At 40.1% G+C, this 18,091-nt stretch overlaps 1 protein-coding gene across 2 annotated transcripts in view; it reads left to right on the forward strand.

Moving 5' to 3' along the window:
• inppl1a (inositol polyphosphate phosphatase-like 1a) overlaps window positions 1–17,651 on the forward strand; it is a 43,240-nt gene extending 25,589 nt beyond the window's left edge. For both annotated transcript variants that reach the window (XM_066666419.1, XM_066666428.1), the window contains 16 exons: window positions 331–527; window positions 904–1,021; window positions 3,084–3,180; window positions 4,203–4,341; window positions 5,610–5,709; window positions 6,918–7,006; window positions 7,873–7,954; window positions 8,475–8,564; window positions 8,650–8,763; window positions 9,162–9,338; window positions 9,709–9,864; window positions 10,239–10,320; window positions 11,397–11,507; window positions 11,991–12,792; window positions 13,461–13,597; window positions 14,333–17,651. In XM_066666419.1, the coding sequence (XP_066522516.1) occupies window positions 331–527; window positions 904–1,021; window positions 3,084–3,180; window positions 4,203–4,341; window positions 5,610–5,709; window positions 6,918–7,006; window positions 7,873–7,954; window positions 8,475–8,564; window positions 8,650–8,763; window positions 9,162–9,338; window positions 9,709–9,864; window positions 10,239–10,320; window positions 11,397–11,507; window positions 11,991–12,792; window positions 13,461–13,597; window positions 14,333–14,432 (2,591 nt within the window). In that variant the 3' untranslated portion in view covers window positions 14,433–17,651. The remainder of the gene's footprint in view (window positions 1–330; window positions 528–903; window positions 1,022–3,083; window positions 3,181–4,202; window positions 4,342–5,609; window positions 5,710–6,917; window positions 7,007–7,872; window positions 7,955–8,474; window positions 8,565–8,649; window positions 8,764–9,161; window positions 9,339–9,708; window positions 9,865–10,238; window positions 10,321–11,396; window positions 11,508–11,990; window positions 12,793–13,460; window positions 13,598–14,332) is intronic.
• The last annotated feature ends 440 nt before the right edge of the window (window positions 17,652–18,091 follow it).

Genomic DNA, 18,091 nt, shown 5'->3' on the forward strand with positions numbered 1-18,091 from the left:
GTAAACCATATGATGTGCTTCAATAGGAGTGAAGTTTGAAAAGGGCACTTTTTCACATGTGATTTAAGTGTTGATTATTTTTGGTTTCTAAATAAAATTAATGATGGTGTAAAATGTGTTTAATGTTTGTTAAGGTTTTCTTTTTTTCTTGAAAAGTTATTAGACAGCAGTAATATAATTTACTATAAAAAATGCCTCAAAGTTTACAAACTGTAATTTGTTAAATCGCGTTGTTAAAATATTTATACAATTTGTAAAATGTTAGTTTTTTTCACTGACAACCTTGATCGTATTTTGTAAACACACTCAAACTTTTTTCATTGTCTACAGGCAGTGTCCCAGCTCCAAAGACGTTAGGCTCTTGGCTGCTATCCCGAGGTTTGGGGAAAACGCTGGACGAGATGACCGTCACCATCCCTCACGACATCTACGTGTTTGGAACCCAGGAGAACTCTGTCTGCGATAAAGAGTGGGTGGAGAACCTACGAGCTGCTCTGAAAGACTACACTGAGATCGACTACAAACCAGTGAGTGGGAGGAGGAGAGCTTCATGTGGAAAACAGCTGTAATATCGGTGTTAAAATAAGTTGCCAGACACCCGAAATTTTATTCAAGCCGCTAGTTCCCACAGTGTTTGTGTGTGTGTTTGTGTTGGGTGTGTGTGTTTATGATTTTATGATCTCAGTTCTGTGAAGTTATGGGATAATTATGTGCTGTTTGATTAGATATATTTATATTTTATTTTTTCTCCTACAGTGGACAGCAGTGTTTCTCATCATGTGGTCAGACAGTTCCACATTTACTAGACTCAGCAACACACAGCCTGTGTTTTAACACCTGGCTCTGTATTAAGTCCTTCTTTCTCTCTCTTTCTTTTCCTCTCTGTGTCTCTCTGGGCTGTAGGTGGCCATACAGACTCTGTGGAACATAAAGATTGTGGTTCTGGTGAAACCAGAGCACGAGAACCGAATCAGTCACGTGGGGATGTCCAGTGTGAAAACAGGAATCGCCAACACCCTAGGTCTGAATTTTATATTCACACACAAAAACTGACTGACTGTTTATTTAGAGAACAATGTGCATATTCCTCTTATTTTAGCCACTTTATTAGAAGGTTTGTAGTTTCTGACCACACAGTCACTCTTGGCTGTGTGTTTTTGGGTGGTGGACCACTGACAAACAATGACATTTGTGTCTAAAATCTTCAGTTGTCATGAATGGACCATTGATATATGAGTTACATTGTGATTAATAAATGGGTTACAGTGCGGAATGGGGCTGTAGTGGAGTTATAAAGTAGGACATCTTTAAAAACATCAATGATTGGTTGTCCCAGCTAGTTGTTTCTAATATAGCAGACACTGAAAATATATATATATAATATGTATGTATATGTGTATGTGTGTGTGCTTATAAGATTTGTGCAAACCACAGAGACCATCTTTAATTTATTTAACTTTGTCAGTGCAGATGTTCAAAGAACAGAATCAGAATTTGAATCTTTTCATTATTTTGGTGCAGGTGTTGACATAATATTAAGTCTAATTTTAAAGAAATGCAAAAGTTCTATGCACTTCTTTAAGGATGCACTTGCTTTAAGTAGTTTCAAAACATGTTTTTTGATTACTGAACACAAATAACAATTAAATGAACACTGGTCTGATTTCCCTGTTGGTGCCGTTCCTTAAAGTAAATGTGAACGCTTTCTTTCAGACTCAGAAAAGCGGACCAGGACCAGCAAGAGGGTCTTGGTCTGGTTCTAAACAAACTCTTGTATGTTTAGAACCAAGAATTAACCCATTACGAACCAAACACAGCTTGTGTTGTAACATTTCACCACCTCTCACTGTGTTTCCAGGTGGTAAAAATAATAACGGGTATAAAGAATCCCAGTAAGTGTAATAAGCCCAATGTGGGGTGCTGTTCTGCAGACACACCCACTCTCTCTCCCCTGTTGAGTTGTACATTTGTCAGTGTGAACGCTAACCAAACCAGGACTAAATTGTCACAGTGTACCCTTGCCTTGTTGGGTCCAAACACACAGCCTAAAAGTGAAAATGAAAATGTAAGGTAAGGTAAATAAACACCTGCCCAACCTCAAATATGTTTTGTGGATAATATACTTAGTCAATTTTGCTAGAGTTTACTTCTAGGTAGTAAGTCAGAGGATTGGCTTGTGCATGATCCTCCACTTTGAGAAAGATTTGACGTTAAAGTGAGAAGACAGAATCAGAAATATAATAATAAAGGCACTTTTAACTGCTCAGTGACATTTTTTTTTTTTTTTTTGGACACACTTGGTAAAAAATAACATATTTCACACTATAACTGTGACTTGCCACAGCATAGAGTTTCTGTTTATTCTCACCAGCTCCTGCTCTCTCTCTCTCTCTCACACACACACACACACACTTGGGTGCACACACACGTGCAAGAGGATATCCTGACATTCTAGAGAGGCAGAGCAGTCTTTTTTTGTTTCTATGATTATGAGCAATGATTCAACTTAAACATTATTTTAAATTGTACTACTCCTCCTGTTTGGTTAGAAATCTATTTATTCTGACCGCATGTGACCTGTAGCCTGATATTTTTCATTTCCTGCTTTTTTTATTTTCTCTTTCCGCCTTCATCTTATCTTCATAAAGTGAAGTGCATTCTCAGATGTTTAGCATAGACAGTCACATTCATCCCTCCATTTTTTTTTCCTGAAAACCTCTGTGTTTGGCCTCAGCGTTCTCAATAATAAAGACGAGTTTTCCGGTTCCTTTAGTAGCCGTACATGACACTGCCTAAACTTGGTTTTTCAGAAAGTGTTCTTTGACATTTTTCTCATACGTCTGGTGCAGCTTTATTTTCACTTATTTTTACTGTTGTCAGCACCATGTGTTGCGTAAAACATGTTGAGAATTGGTTGGTTAAGTCTATTAAAGCATATCTGTTTAGTTCAAGCAGTGTTTAGACACTATAACAGTATAAGTACCAGTTACTGCAGTATTTAACCCTGGCTGTGCCATATTTTTAATTGCTTTTAGGCATGTATCATTTTTCCCATTATTTGTTATCTTTTCTCTCTCTTTTAGGCAACAAAGGGGCAGTTGGCGTGTCCTTTATGTTTAATGGGACGTCGTTTGGTTTTGTTAACTGCCACCTGACGTCCGGAAATGAGAAAATTCACAGGTAAGTTCAAGGTTTGTGTGTGTTTTGTGTGTTTTTAAATCAATGTAAAGCATTAGTGATGGCATAATGCAGGCTTTGTTGAGCTCTCTCATTACAGCTGCATAGAAGCTCTTACTGCAACTTTAATTGATTTAAAGATCTGATAACTGCTGATGAGTTAATATTAATTTAGGGTAATCCCATTTCTTGTTTTCATGAACACCCCTTGTTTTCAAGTGAGTTACAGGATGTAGTTTTTAAAATCTCCCCCTGCAAAATGGAGAGACACTTCAAGATCCTAATATGTCATCAGCAGTTCATTCAGCCTGCACCAGTCTGCAGTGATATCAGAGGAGCTGCAGGACTTTACTTAAATTTAGGGCCTCAATCACCTTCAGAAGGGTTCCACAATCAGATATTATCTCCTTCTACTCACTCTTCTGTGATATGGAGCCGAATTCAGATTCTTATTCTGTAGATTTCTGATAGAAAGTGCCAGTTCCACCTTAAATGTTGCACCTTAAATGTAATTACTCCACTATTTTAGGTGGAACTGTAAATGTACAGCTAACTACCGAGATCTGAGCTGCTGCTTGTTCTGAAGTAAACGGCCATAATCCACAGAAACTACGTTAAACTCAGATAATTCACAGGTGATCATAGAGTGTAAAGGAGAAATTACTGACATCTGTGGGTTTCTTTGGGCACTGCACAGCATCTCGCTGGTGATACGCAAGGCGTCATAACTCTCTGTTTGGAGTGTGTCTCTGACAAATCACCACAGGGTGACAATGGGATTGGGCCTTGGACACCAAGGTTTGAGGCTTGGAAAAAAGCAGAAGCTTTCAAATACTTCATGGAGAAACAAGAAATAGAAAAGAAACATTCAAATATTTAAAATTTCAGACCGGATTGATCATTTCCATTGTGTAAATGGAGCTATATGTAAGAAGCTGGATTGTAAAAAGAATTTTATAAATTATTTATATTTAATTAATTATAAAATGACTGTATTATTTACCTGCTGACTTTCCCCTCGGAAGGCGAAACCAGAACTACCTGGACATCCTACGACAGCTCTCACTGGGTGACAAACAGTTGAGCTCATTTGACATCTCTTTGAGGTTTACACATCTGTTCTGGTTTGGAGACCTCAACTACAGACTGGATATGGACATACAGGTACACACACACACACACACACACACACACACACACAGTCCTTACTTTTGCTGCATGGATATATATATATACACACACACACACAGTGGAACCTCTACCTACCCGTGACCCGGTTCGTAAGTGGAAAAGTTTGTTTCTCGAGTCAATTTTCCCCATTTAAAATAATGGAAAAGCAATTGATGTGTTCCAGCCCCCACCCCGAAAGTCACCCGTTTTGCAATGATATGTTTACAAACTCTCAAATCAGTAAAAAAAAAATACATATAGCATTACTAATAATAAAAAAGAAATACCGTGGTAACAGTAATGAAAAAGAAATAATAAAGTTTTAAGTGGTTAAACATCGCTACGTTGAAGAAGTGACGAGAGGCTGGAGGAGTAACACAGGCACTGGCTGTATGACGGGAGGTGGGGGTGGGTGGAATAACAGAGTAGGTGAGTGAATGTGGGGAGACGAAGCGTAGATACGGCTTAACTTAGCACAAATTTCGATGTCTGCTATTTACTCTAATGCTAAATTGCTAAAACTACAATTTGCTAATCTTAAAAGCTCACTCAAGTCTGGGCGCGCTGGGAGACTCGCCTATTGGGGTCAGTGGCCATTTCCAGCCGCCGGCTCGGCGGAGCCTCGGTTTCATTCCTAGAGTCATGGTTCGTTGGTGGAGGCAAAAAATATTCAAATGCCCGGTTCATATCTTGGAAAGTTCATTAGTATAGGTGTTCGTTAGTAGAGTTTCCACTGTGTGTTTGTGTGTGTGTGTGTGTATATATATATATATATATATATATATATAAGAAAAAACCCAGCCCTAGAGAGATTAAAAGAGGAATGATTCTTGTCCAGTTCTGTAACAAACCTGTCCTGAAATAGCACTCACTCACATTTTGCATTTCTTTCTGTTTCCTTGTAGAGTTTGATCATTGTATTTATTTTGGATGCTTCTTTTTAGTGGAGTGCTGCAGTTCAGTTAAAAATAGCTTGTTTTGAAACTCAGTTGTCTTCAAGGAAAAGAAATCATATTGTTATGAGTTAAAAGTCACCAACTGTATTTGGAGTCTGGTTTTAGATGCAAAGCTCTACTCAGACTTGGCCCTGAGACTTCAGTTTGCTTTTAGTTTTTCTGTGTAGCACCGATGCTTACACTGACTCACTGTGTATTGTGTTAAGTTGGAGAATGATTTGCATATGAACTCAACGTCCCTCCCTCTTTCTCGTCCCTTGTCTTTCTTTTTCACTGACAAACACACACAACTACACACGAATGCAGGAAATCCTAAACTACATAAACAGGAAAGAGTTTGAGCCGCTGCTGAAAGTGGACCAGCTAAATCTGGAGCGGGAGAAGAACAAGGTCTTCCTTCGTTTTGGTATGGTTTCAGACTCAGCCTTTGTTTTTTAAAGGCGTGAGAGGGTTTATTATACTCTCTTCTTCACACAGGCTGGTGCTGTCATCTTTACTCAGCAAACATGGGTCAAACACATTTGCTAATTAAATATTTGCATTTGGACACGTGATTGTGTCCATGTGCTGCATTTTAAATAAGCGGCTGAAACAATACATATATTTGACATGTAATTAGCTCTAACAGTTCTATTTTTTATATACATATAAAATACATAAATATGAGATATTTATGTATTTGAGATGTCAATAAATGTATTTAGAGCAGTGAAAATACCTTGCACACATTTTGGGCCTCATGATTTCTATGATTTAAAAAATGATCCATATATTTAGTCATTTTTAGCTAATTTTTATTCAATAACAAGGTTAGGTCTGTATTTAAAGTAACACGAGGTAGTATTTTTTACATAAAAATTGTAGCTTCAAAATCATTGTGATGCTCCACTAGGAAGCTACTCCAGGCTCAGCACTGCAGAAAGTGCAATGTTACTTTTGGAGGAGGAAGCCCAGGAGCACAAATACCACATCTTACCCAGTTTTGCTGTAATAGTTTAGGTCACCCTTTTCATTATCAAGCTTTGGTTCTCAATGTTAAGAGTTTAATTCTTCCATATGGCTACATTCAAGTCCGCCTTAAAAAGTAAATAATTGTTCGAATGATTTCCTTTTGTTTTTTAAGGAGGTATTTTCAAAATGAATGTAGTCGTTAATGCTTATTAAATATTTAACTTTATGATTTGGATTGCTTTTCAAATATTCAATAGGCAATGCTAATTTAAAATGTCATTACATTGTGTTGAAATTATATCAATTCTTTATTTTACATTTAAATATCCTTTATTAAAAACTTAAAGAATTGTCTTAAAGAATTGTGTGAATAATTAATTTATTTAAATTGATGGCCAGCGCTAGTAGTGATAAAAATGTGTATCTGAGAATCTGAAGTACATATTTGACCAGTTCAGTTACTCATTCTTACTTTAATGAATGCGCTGGTGATTGTCTCTCACTGTGGTTAATGAGAGGAAAACGAAAGTTCCTGTGACCTTCTTTATTTATTTATTTATTTATTTTTTGTGGAGTCACTGTAGCTCAACCCTGCCTCCCTGCGTCATGTTGTCTTCCTGACTTTTTTTTTCCCCTCCCCTCTTTCTTTTTTTTTTTCTTCAGCTGAGGAGGAGATCACATACCCCCCCACATACCGGTACGAGAGAGGGTCCAGGGACACGTACGTGTGGCAGAAGCAGAAAGCTACAGGGGTGAGTCACGTGAAATATAGTGACACTGTAGAAAGTGCATCACAAAATACTGCACTTTCTAACTTCCCGTAAGAGGGAACATCCAAAAAATCTAGGGTTTTATCACAATACGCTTTATGAAAAATAAGTCCAGGACAAAAATTACAGGTGGATCATGATCTAAAGGGTGCACCTGTATGATCCTGAATGGACAGTGAGTGTAGACACTAGGGTTGAGCGGTATAATGATAATACCGTATACCACGGTATTTTAACATGGACAGTACCTTAAAATGAGGGCGGTATTTATGATGTGTGTGTGGTGTGTCAAATTTCAGTTCTGTGTCTTTAAAAGTCGGCTAAAATGGTCATGTGCGTTTAAGGGAGCCACAGGGAGCTCAATGACTGCTCATGTCACAGTCTGAAAAGGGGTGGAAAAAAACACAAGCCCAGTAGCCCATCGCAGTTGTAAGTTTAGCGCTGAGTTTGGGTTAAAAGAGAAAGGATGTACACTGTCTTATTTTTTCTGTTCCTTCAGCACCATTTGCTGAAGTTTGCTCTCCCAGAAACGTCTTTTTATTGTCAACACGTGTGTTGGTGTGCACTATAGGTCTGTGTTTAGCTAAATTCACGCGACTGTGCTGAAAGATTTAAGGCTCAGTGCAGCACCCTCCCCACGGTAATGCTGTATACCAAGATATTATTTTGAGACGGTATGAAAAATGTGGACACCGCCCATCCCTAGTAGACACAAACAGAAGGTTTTGTTATGTTAAAATAGGGTACATTTCTTTAACAAATTATTCCTTAAATTTAAAAGGTACAATGGTCCAGCTGTTATGAGAATGAAATTCCACTTGTCTCCTCTCTTTTCCCACTGCTGTCAGATGAGGACCAATGTGCCATCCTGGTGTGACCGCATCCTGTGGAAATCTTACCCAGAAACACACATCGTCTGTAACTCCTACGGTAAGATAACACGGCCTAAACAACACCGCTCAGCAGCTCTGACTACCGCAGCTCTGCTTTGGGCTGGGTTTCTCAAAAGCATCTTAGAGCAAAGAAGATACTTAAGTGGTGGAGTGAGCATCGCACTGGGCTCTGACTCGCGATCTCTCTCTCTCTCTCTCTCTCTCTCTCTCTCTCTCTCTCTCTCTCTCTCTCTCCCCCCCTTCCTTCCTTCCTTCCAAGATGATCTGATGTTTTTTGGGAAATATGTTTGTAATCACAGGTTTGCAGTGATTAGTTATATTTACTTGTTTATTAACATCTCTGTGTAATTCAGTCCTTTGTATTTATATAAACTCACTATTATGATGTAATACGGCTTAATTTAATTTTGCTGTTCCATCTTAAATTTACTGTTTTTTAATTTAATTTTAATTTGCTGTTTTTCAGCTTTTTAATATTGAAGCTTTGTTGCGACAGATTCTTGTCATTATACATCACTGAATCTTTTATTTAACTACATTTGTCTCCTGTCTCACAGGTTGTACGGACGATATTGTGACAAGTGACCATTCCCCAGTGTTTGCTACGTTCGAGGTGGGCGTCACGTCACAGTTTGTCTCCAAGAAAGGTACAGTCAGCTCACAAACACCAGCACAAGTTTGTTGTGTAAATACAGATCAAATTAGTGCCTCATAGATCTCTCTCTCTCTCAGGTTTGCCGAAGTCCTCTGAGCAGGCTTATATAGAGTTTGAAAACATTGAGGCCATAGTGAAGACTGCCAGCAGAACAAAGTTTTTCATCGAGTTCTACTCCACCTGTTTGGAAGGTAAAAAACTGTTCACCTTATTACTAATAATGACAGTATTAAACATGTAATAACTGTAATTAGTGTGGTTTAAATAAAGATATTGAGGAATAACAATGGAAAGAAATGAGAGGAGTACGTTTTTTCAGCATTGCATAGTCTCCTTTTAAATGAGGAACAGAAAATTCAGCAGAAGGCTGGTGAATGACACCAATATGAGCCTTGAAAACCAAACAATGCTCAGCAAGTATTTGTTCCATCTCTATCTCCACTGTACTGTTCGCCCTCAGAACTCACTTACAAACATCCTGTTCGATTTTGTGAGCTTTACTGCTTTGGAAAACCTAAGGAAAACAGTTTAAACCCCAACATAAAGATTGTTATTAAGCACTTCTCTCCTTTTCCATATCTCTACCTAGAGTTTAAGAAGAGCTATGAGAACGACTCTCAGAGCAGTGATAATATAAACTTCCTGCGTGTTGGATGGTCTTCAAAGCAGCTCACCACTCTGAAGCCCATCCTCTCGGATATTGAGTATCTGCAAGACCAGCATCTGCTGCTTACCGTCAAGTCTCTGGACGGATACGAGTCTTACGGTAAAGTGTGTGTGTGTGTGTGTGAGTGTTTATCATTGATATATCCGATGGCTCAGATGATTTTTGTTTTGTGATAATTGCATACACTTCATGTTCTTTTTGGAGCTTATTTTTGCAGCGTTGTCTGCCCTCACTTATCAGAAGCACTTAGTTATTCTAGAATTGCAGACTGTAGTCTCGGTTGTTCTGCATACTTTGTTACTCACTTTTCCCCGTTCTACAATGGTCAGGGCCCCCACAGAGCAGGTATGACTTGGGTGGTGGGATCATTCTCAGCGCTGTGGAGTGCTTTTCAACCAGAGCCTCTTTAGTCGAACATAGAACTAATTAACCTGTCTGATTTATATGGTGTGTGTGTGTGTTTCTTTAGGAGAGTGTGTCTTGGCCTTGAAATCGATGATCGGGAGCACAGCTCAGCAGTTTCATACCTACCTCTCTCACCGCGGAGAAGAGACGGGAAACATCCGGGGATCCATGAGGGTCAGGGTCCCCTCGGAAAGAATGGGAACCAGAGAGAGGCTTTATGGTATTATGTCTGTGTGCTTGTGTTGAGCTGACGTGTGTGTGTGTGTGTGGTGGTCAGTGAGGTTCTCCTGGTTCTCAGCAAGAGATTACGCCCAATCTGACCTCTTCTTTGAAATTTGTTACCAATAATTTTAACTTTCATTTTGAAAATTATATATATATATATATATACACACAAAACAGATAAGACAAATTCTGATTAACAAGGAAATAAATTTTAAAAAGCATCAACATATACATAAAAGGAAACAAAAAATATAGTTTCAAACCATTTTTACACTCTTGCTTTCTTGAGATAATTTTAAAGATGAGAAAAATGGCTGATATTTCCTCAGATACTTATTAATCCCTTCATTGCACTCTCTGTCCCTCCAGAGTGGATCAGCGTGGATAAAGACGAGACCGGAGGTCCCAAAGGGAAAACAATGCCCCCTAGAGGCGGACACGATTACGTCAAGTGAGACACATTCGCACACTCCTCCTTCTGAAAAGCTGTGAAGTGACATTACTCCAGACCTTGAGTGTGGTTGGCTCAGTGGTTTGTGATTACATTGCAGATTAATCCTTCTCACCGGACGTTAATTTGTGGTTCATTTGGTGGCTGTCTTCTTGCTGAAATGATTTACTTGGTTACTGCTTGCTAGTGTTACTCCTGAAAAGAGACGTATTAACCATCTTCTGGGGTCTAAACATGCTTACGTGTGTCAAAGACAAACACCAGTCACATCTGTAAAATCATGTATTTGACTTCTGACTGAGTCCTGGTCTGCACTTCCTGATTCTGTCTCTTCTGCTGGACGTACGAAGTGTCCTGCACGTCCGTGAATGCAGCCGCTATGTTTTGGAAAACAGCAACCACCAGCCAAAGCAATCAAACTGTAAAGATGGGAGTTAGACCCCGCCCACTGACTTCAGCGGGTGATGATTAGATATAAATATTTAATGGAGCATAGTATCAGCAACTGCGAAATAAATGAATGTTTATGTAATTCATTCAATTAAACTTTAGTTTCAACTTTAAATAATGTAATCCAATATTTAATGAATTAATACCAATATTAATAATTTATTTTATTATTCATTTGTTCATAAAATAGCTTCACAAACATTTTGCACATAGTCTATAAAGAGTGAATTGAGTGGATTATTAGCATTTGTTGACGAATGTATTTATTTGTCATTAAACAACATACAACGAAATGTGTTTTCCGTGATTAAACCATTTGCGGCAGTGAACACACTCACACACCCAGACACATACATTAAAGTGCACTAGGGGAAGTGATCACGTGCACACGCACTTGGTCCAATCCCCAGTGCCCAGAGATGCCGTGGATGTTGAGGGAGGAGACAGTGCGATTCCTTCACTATTCCCACTATTCCAAACCTTGTGAGCCACAGCACCCTCTACAGGTTGGAGTAAATTAGTGTCTACACAATGGTGTAGAGGTTTGTTGTAATCAGATTTTGCACAGAAGTAGCTGAAGTAATATTTGGAACGATGTTGATGATGATGACGACTTGCTCCCGCAGGCCCTCTCTGAACAGGAAGGAGCTGAGTAAAGTTTTAGAAGAAGGCGAGAGGAATGCGTCACGATCTGCGTTTACACATGGTTCCACTAAAGAGGATAATTCACAAACGAGGTACATGTCCCGACCAACACGCGAGCACCATGTCTTTTAAAACTCTCGTCTTCATTTATTTTATATTAATTTCTATTTCATTTTAGTGACATTTAATTTTATTAGCCAGTTGAAGGAATTAGAATCGTGTAATTCGTTTTTTTATGCTCTGGTAGTATTTACTTGCAGAACTAATCTAAGATTAAAATGTTCAACTAATTAATCACAGAAACGTCACATTGCCGGCTGTAGTCTAGAAACCTGTGTATTTTTTGGTGTGATCTTCTGTTCCTCTGATTATTTCCAAGTTTATCAACTCTGTCTTGTGTAGATAAATTGGCATGTCAACTTCACCAGGAATTCCATTGTATTAATTTGCATACCTTGCATACTTACATCCCCCATGTTCAGTATCTGGTTAATACCCAGGTATGTGTGTGTGTGTGTGTAAGAAATCTTCAAAGTCCCTTTTATATAATATTCAAAATGTGTATGTGCTTACAGATCGAAGCAGGATGCCAACGATGGAGACACCACGGCTTGCAAAAACAGCTTCAACAACCCTGCTTACTACATCCTAGAGGGTGTTCCCAACCCATCTGCCGCCCTGTCTGCTCAGTCCGACCTGCTCTCAAGCACTGCCCACCCTCCTCCAGCAGCCAAACCGGCTCCCTCTACCGGAGGATCCGGGAAAGGCAAGCCTCCGAGCGGAAGCTCCATCCAGAATCGCAGACCGACAGCTGGGCGGCCCGTGAGGCCAATCAGCGAAGAAGGCTCATCGGAAGAAGATGGTAACCCCACGAAAAACTCATTAAACCGCCCGCCCCCAGATTTCCCACCCCCTCCTCTCCCTAAAGGCGCCCTGGAGATGTCAGACTCCTCCTTTTTCCCACCTGTGAAAGACAGCAAACCTCGGATACACCCAGACTTGGCGGACATCAAGATTCCACCTCCAGCAGCTGTCTCCTCTAAACCTCTCTCCTCCCCTGGCTTTGCTCCACCCCCAGCAGGAGGCGGGGCTTTCTGCCTGGAACCTACAGCACCCATGCTCAACCCAGGCCCCTCCCCTTTCAGAAGAGGAGTCGGGGCTTCGGGAGTGGACGACCAGTCGTGTTCGGTGCTGCATCTGGCCAAGACCCTGAGCGAGGTGGAGTACCCTACAGGGCAGGAGCGAGGGCCCAGGGGAGCGATGCTGAAAGGTGGAGCCCCCTCCAACCTGCGAGGGCTGGGGCTCGGGGACGTGTGCCGCACTTTCCCCCCTAGGTCCATCCAGGAGGAGAGCATAGCTGAGGACCTGCCTGAGGAGGTATTGTATCTGTATTGATGATAAATAACAGCTATTGTACAGATGCTATGCTTTCTTCAGCTTCTCCCTCTTTGCTGCCACAGTAACCATGTGTCTACAAACACAGGTATAGAAAACATGGACAGCACATGCAGGAGGCTCATAGCATTATCAGACTGTTGATCTTTTTTTTCGACCTGACCCCCACTGGGTGAATCCATGCTGCCTCCTGCGGTTTGTTTACTGTATTGCAGGTGTGAATGACCTCATATGCAGTAGTATAGCAATCAGAGAGCACCGTTCATGACTTTAATTTGCTTTACAATTAGTAAAACCTATTCAGAAGTTCAAAAACTACTAACAAGAAAATGGGACAACTGTTACTACCTTTAGTGAAGATCTGACCAATGAAGAACATGATAGAAGGGAACTGGACTTGATTATATTTTGATTGATTTTGAGTGGTTTTAGACTGAAATTAGATCCCCCAAGATACCCTGCTAATAAATACAATACCCCACATCACTATGTGAAAAGAATTATGTCCAAAGCTACCTTCAAATTAACAGATTTTTATTTTATTTTTATTTTAGCTAGGCTAACAGGTTTTGCTTAATCTTCACTTTTTTGTAATTCTCTCTCTCTCTTTATCTCTTTCTCTCTCTCTCTCTCTCTTTCTCTCTCTGTAGGGCATGTGGCAGGGTGGCAGCAGTAGCAGCAGTCTCTCTGTGGAGTCCAGCGTTGGTGAATGGCTGCAGAGGCTGGGACTGGAGCGATATGAGGAAGGGCTGTTACGGAACGGCTGGGACGACCTTGAATTTCTCAGGTACAGCTCTCTTTCATTCTGTGCAAACTGTACACTACCCACAACTTTGGCAAGTCTTGACTTGTTATATAGGAATACCCTGATTAAAGGTATGTTACTGAATATCATGAGAATTTCAATTTCCCTTGTTTTGTTTTTTTTTTGCATTTATTCAACCACTGACTTTGTAATACTACAAATAATAATAGTAAATATTCAACCTATAGTAAGCGATATTAAATGTTAAGACCTATATATCAGAAAAGATGTCATTCAGCACTCATGGACCAGTCCACCACACACTTTGGTTGGTTGCGCCTCATTTAAATAATGTAAATAAGCCTTTTCCCACGTGAAAATAATTATGTTCAAATATCAGTCCACACTCATTGATGATCATTTGGGAGCTCAATTGAGATTGGGTCCAATAAAATTAAACGAAAATGCCGTCTCTGTTCAAAACATTACATGATCTTCCTGGAGTGGATATATGTTATAAATGTTGTCATAAAAGTGGTCAGACTGTACCATCAGAGCAGAGACCAACCCCCTGTACCTATGCACATAAAGCACAGACTGCCCAGTAAACTACGAATAACGTCTAGACACAGAGCAACAGTGTCAGCATTTACTCTGCCCCCACCGTCACGCCGTATAACCTGAGATTTCCCTTATAGCAGTTTATGGTAGAAGATGTTTGAGCGTATGGAGAATCCTCTTCTCTGATCTTAACATACTCCCAAACACTTCTTGCAGTGACATCACTGAGGAGGACCTGGAAGAGGCAGGAGTCATAGACCCCAAGCACAAGAACATCCTATTAGTCAACCTTAGACAACAGCAGCAGCAGAAATGAGCTGAGCTAAGTCCATCCGGTCCAGAGCGGACCACACCAGTCCAGACTGGACAGAGCTGTGCCTTCTGAGACAAACCTTGCACTGTTGATTGGAGACACTGCTCTGGACATCAGAAGACATCTTTTGTCCTTCTGCAAGTCGCAGGAAAAAGAAAAAAAAAAGCGAAGCGCTCCTTCACTACAGACCTCTCCCCACGTCCTGAGAGGAACACACGGCTTCCAGAAATTAGAAGAGGGCTGGGGGAATTTTGGAGTGTTTCTGGGAACTTCACCTGCACAGGTTTCATTCACATTCCTCGCTGATTTCTCCAGCAGGCAGTCGACTCCTTTATTTCTTTTTAGCGTTATGTTAAATATTGATGACGTGCATGTTTTAATAATTTTTAAAAAGGGAAAGGAATTGAAAAAGCCAAAATCAGTGCAGACTGGTTATAACTGTCAGAACTTTCAGAAAGTCATTACTTACATGTGTGTGTGTGAGGTTGGGTGAATGAGTGAGAGGGTGAATGTGGACAACAGGGACGCTACAGTCGTATGTATCATTTAATAACTTTGTGTCCAATCACTTTACCCTTTGTGCAGCACTGAGCTAAAGTCAGAGACCACACTTCCTTGATTTAAAGGGACACTGAACACTAGGTAAGATCTGGTATTTTTACTCATGGGCTCCCCCTACAGTTGCAGGGTGTAATTCACTTTTACACACTGCCCTGAAATCAAGGAGGGGGAGCTGGTTACATAGTGCATTTTCTGCAGTGCTGAGCACAGTGTAGCAAAGACAGGGACTCTGTTCTCCCTGTTACAGCTCAGTAGAGCCTCACAATAATTTTAAGCTTTAACGTTTAATGCCCATTCTTTGTTTTTGTCATAGATTCCACTTCTCCACTCCTTCGTTCACATGACTGAGTTCTGTGGTGATCTGTTCACCACCTTCCTCACTAAATTCAGTGTTAAAAGTTGTTTGGGCTCTCTCTCAGTTATAAAACGTGATCCAAGTAATCAACACTATCAGCTTGTTTCATCTGCACATGCTCTGTTTATCTGTTTCCTCAGTAAGTTTCTCAACAGCTCTACAGCGAGAGTTGGGTGGTGTTTATCCGACGAGGACAGTTTTGGTGCGACGTCAAGTCTTTTTTTGAGATTTTGAAGCTGTAATTTTAAGGTTACAGTTCTACCTACTGTTGCTTTAACTCTTTTTGCCTAAAATCAGAGAACTGAAATATGAGAACTGAATGGAAATGGATTAAAATGAAGGTGGTCTTAGGCTTTTGCGCAGTGCTAGATAAAGTTGAGGGAGGAGCTGTTTTTAATGTTCTTTTCTATTCGCACTGGTTTATTTGGTCTGCTCAAATAGACAAGCCAAATTAGCCTAACTCCAAGGGGCCTGTGCTCATATGAGAGCATTTAAAGCTGTTTAGTCCTAATCCTAGTCCTCCAGCCCCAGCTTGAGCCGTGTTTGTCTTAAAACTCGATATAACTTTATAACAGTGAAATATTCCTTACTCTACACACTGCTGCATGTTGCTGCAGAATCCAAACCTGGCAACTCCGTTTATTTATAACATTTGAGAGCTGCCCTTTACATTGTGGAATTTCATGAGGTTATTTTACCGTTATAAAGTTAATTTATACTTCTCTTCAATTTTGGAGATACGGTTTGTAATGGCAGTGGTGCATAATAAAAGCCTTTCAGACAGACAATGGGCTGCCGTAGGACCCACGTTTCCGAGTTACCAGAACTGTCCAGCAGGAGGCGCCACAGGACTTCTAAAGACAACTCATTATAATCCCTTCACTACTGTAGAAAATGTGAGGAACTCTATACCCCCCTCAAGCTGGTCGTGAAGGCAATGTCGAAATCATCATATACTGTAACAGTCTGAACGGAGCGTTTGGGTTAGAGCCTGGTAAACTGAATAAAAGAGTTCCACCCGTACTTTCTGATTCACCCGTCTGTTTTGAATTCAAATGAGTAATGAAAAAAAAATAGTTCAGGAATTTAGGAATTCTCAACACTTTTTCCATTCTTTGCACTAGAATATAATCAGAAATACAAAGCTCAAACTGAGCTTGTTTTATGGACACACGAGGGTCACAAACACATACTGACCACACTGGAGCACTTTGTAGTTCTACAGTTACAGACTGTTGTCCGTTTGTTGTTCAGCATACTTAGTAACCCCGTTCTTTAATGGTCAGGTCCCCCACAGAGCAGGTGTGATGTGGTGGTGGATCATTCTCAGCGCTGCAGTGACACTGACGTGGTGGTGGTGCGAGTGGATCAGACACAGCAGTGCTGCTGGAGTTTTTAAACCCTGTGTCCACTCTCTGTCCACTCTGAGACACTCCTCCCTCGCTGGTCCACCTTGTAGATGTAAAGTCAGAGACAGTAGCTCATCTGTCGCTGCACTGTTGTGATCTGTGGAGGTTCTGTGCAGAAATGCTGGCCTTTATCATAACATAGCTATGTTTTAATTATCATGTCTAGTTAATGTCAGTAAGGCTGTTTTCCAACAACTTTAACCATTAGATTTGAGCTTCCTCGTATCTCACTGTGCACGGGACATTTGTGTGTTGATGAAACAAGGTTTTAAAATGTCATATTGTGCATTAAATTTGTCATTTTTGTTCGTACTGATGGTCTTGCGTGCAAAAAGAGAACAGCTTGTTTTTCTGTCCACTGGCTTTTTCTTTCAGAACAGCCGTGGGTCGCACAGAACTGTCACAACACACTGACCCTGGTGCATTACCAAGGGTTAGTTACAAAAATCATCATGTAGCATTTAGTCTTGTTCCTGAGATTACTGTGTGATCAGTTTCTTTATTAAAATGCCTCCCTTTTTTTGAAGCACTCCGTCACATTTATGGAAAAACAGCCAAGTACGTTTTGTTTTTTTTTTTCTGGTAAAAACCTGTTCATTTTTCTTGTTTGTGCTGCCAAACCAAGACGCTAGAGAAGAACACCACCTTATTTAACTAAAGTTTGTCTCATCATCATTGAGCTCTTCATATTACTCGTGTCTGTACGTTGTTCTTTGTTGTGTTTTTAACGTTTTAAACCTTTGTTAGTGTCCTGGCTCTGATGTTGATTGTGGGAATGTTGCGACTGTTTTTACAGAGAATTGTGTTTTGTTAATATTTCATTTTAAGTTAATACTTGGGATTGACCTCAGTGTCTTTTTGTTGTTGTTATTGTTATTTTCAGGTGAATAAAAACTAACAGCTGATGTGACCGCCTCCTCTCTGTGTTGTGATTGGTTGAGACAGGAACATGTTTCTATTTGTTTTGTTTTTTTTCTTCCCCTTCCTCCCAGGTGGGTCAGAAGCAAGGCATTGTGTTTCACAAATCTAGCTCAAATTATTGGATTGTCCAAAAGGAAGGTCCTTCAAGTTCTCTCCTGTGGGACAGACTGGATTTCGGGCTCCTCTGGTGAAACCGAGAATTTCCCCACATTGGGGAACAGTGGCATGATCTGGAAATGCCTGAAAATAAATAAATACCAAAATAGCAAAAATGAATATGTCAAAATATAGAAATAAATTCAAGACTTTTATATAAGTATGTCCTTTTCATGATGATGATAAATATCACTCCTCTCTACAGGAATAATAACTTCACAGGAGAAGGAAAAAGCCTTATCTTTCAATGGAAATCCATG

This window comes from Hoplias malabaricus, chromosome 1 (genome assembly GCF_029633855.1).
Source record: "Hoplias malabaricus isolate fHopMal1 chromosome 1, fHopMal1.hap1, whole genome shotgun sequence".
Lineage (NCBI taxonomy): Eukaryota > Metazoa > Chordata > Actinopteri > Characiformes > Erythrinidae > Hoplias > Hoplias malabaricus.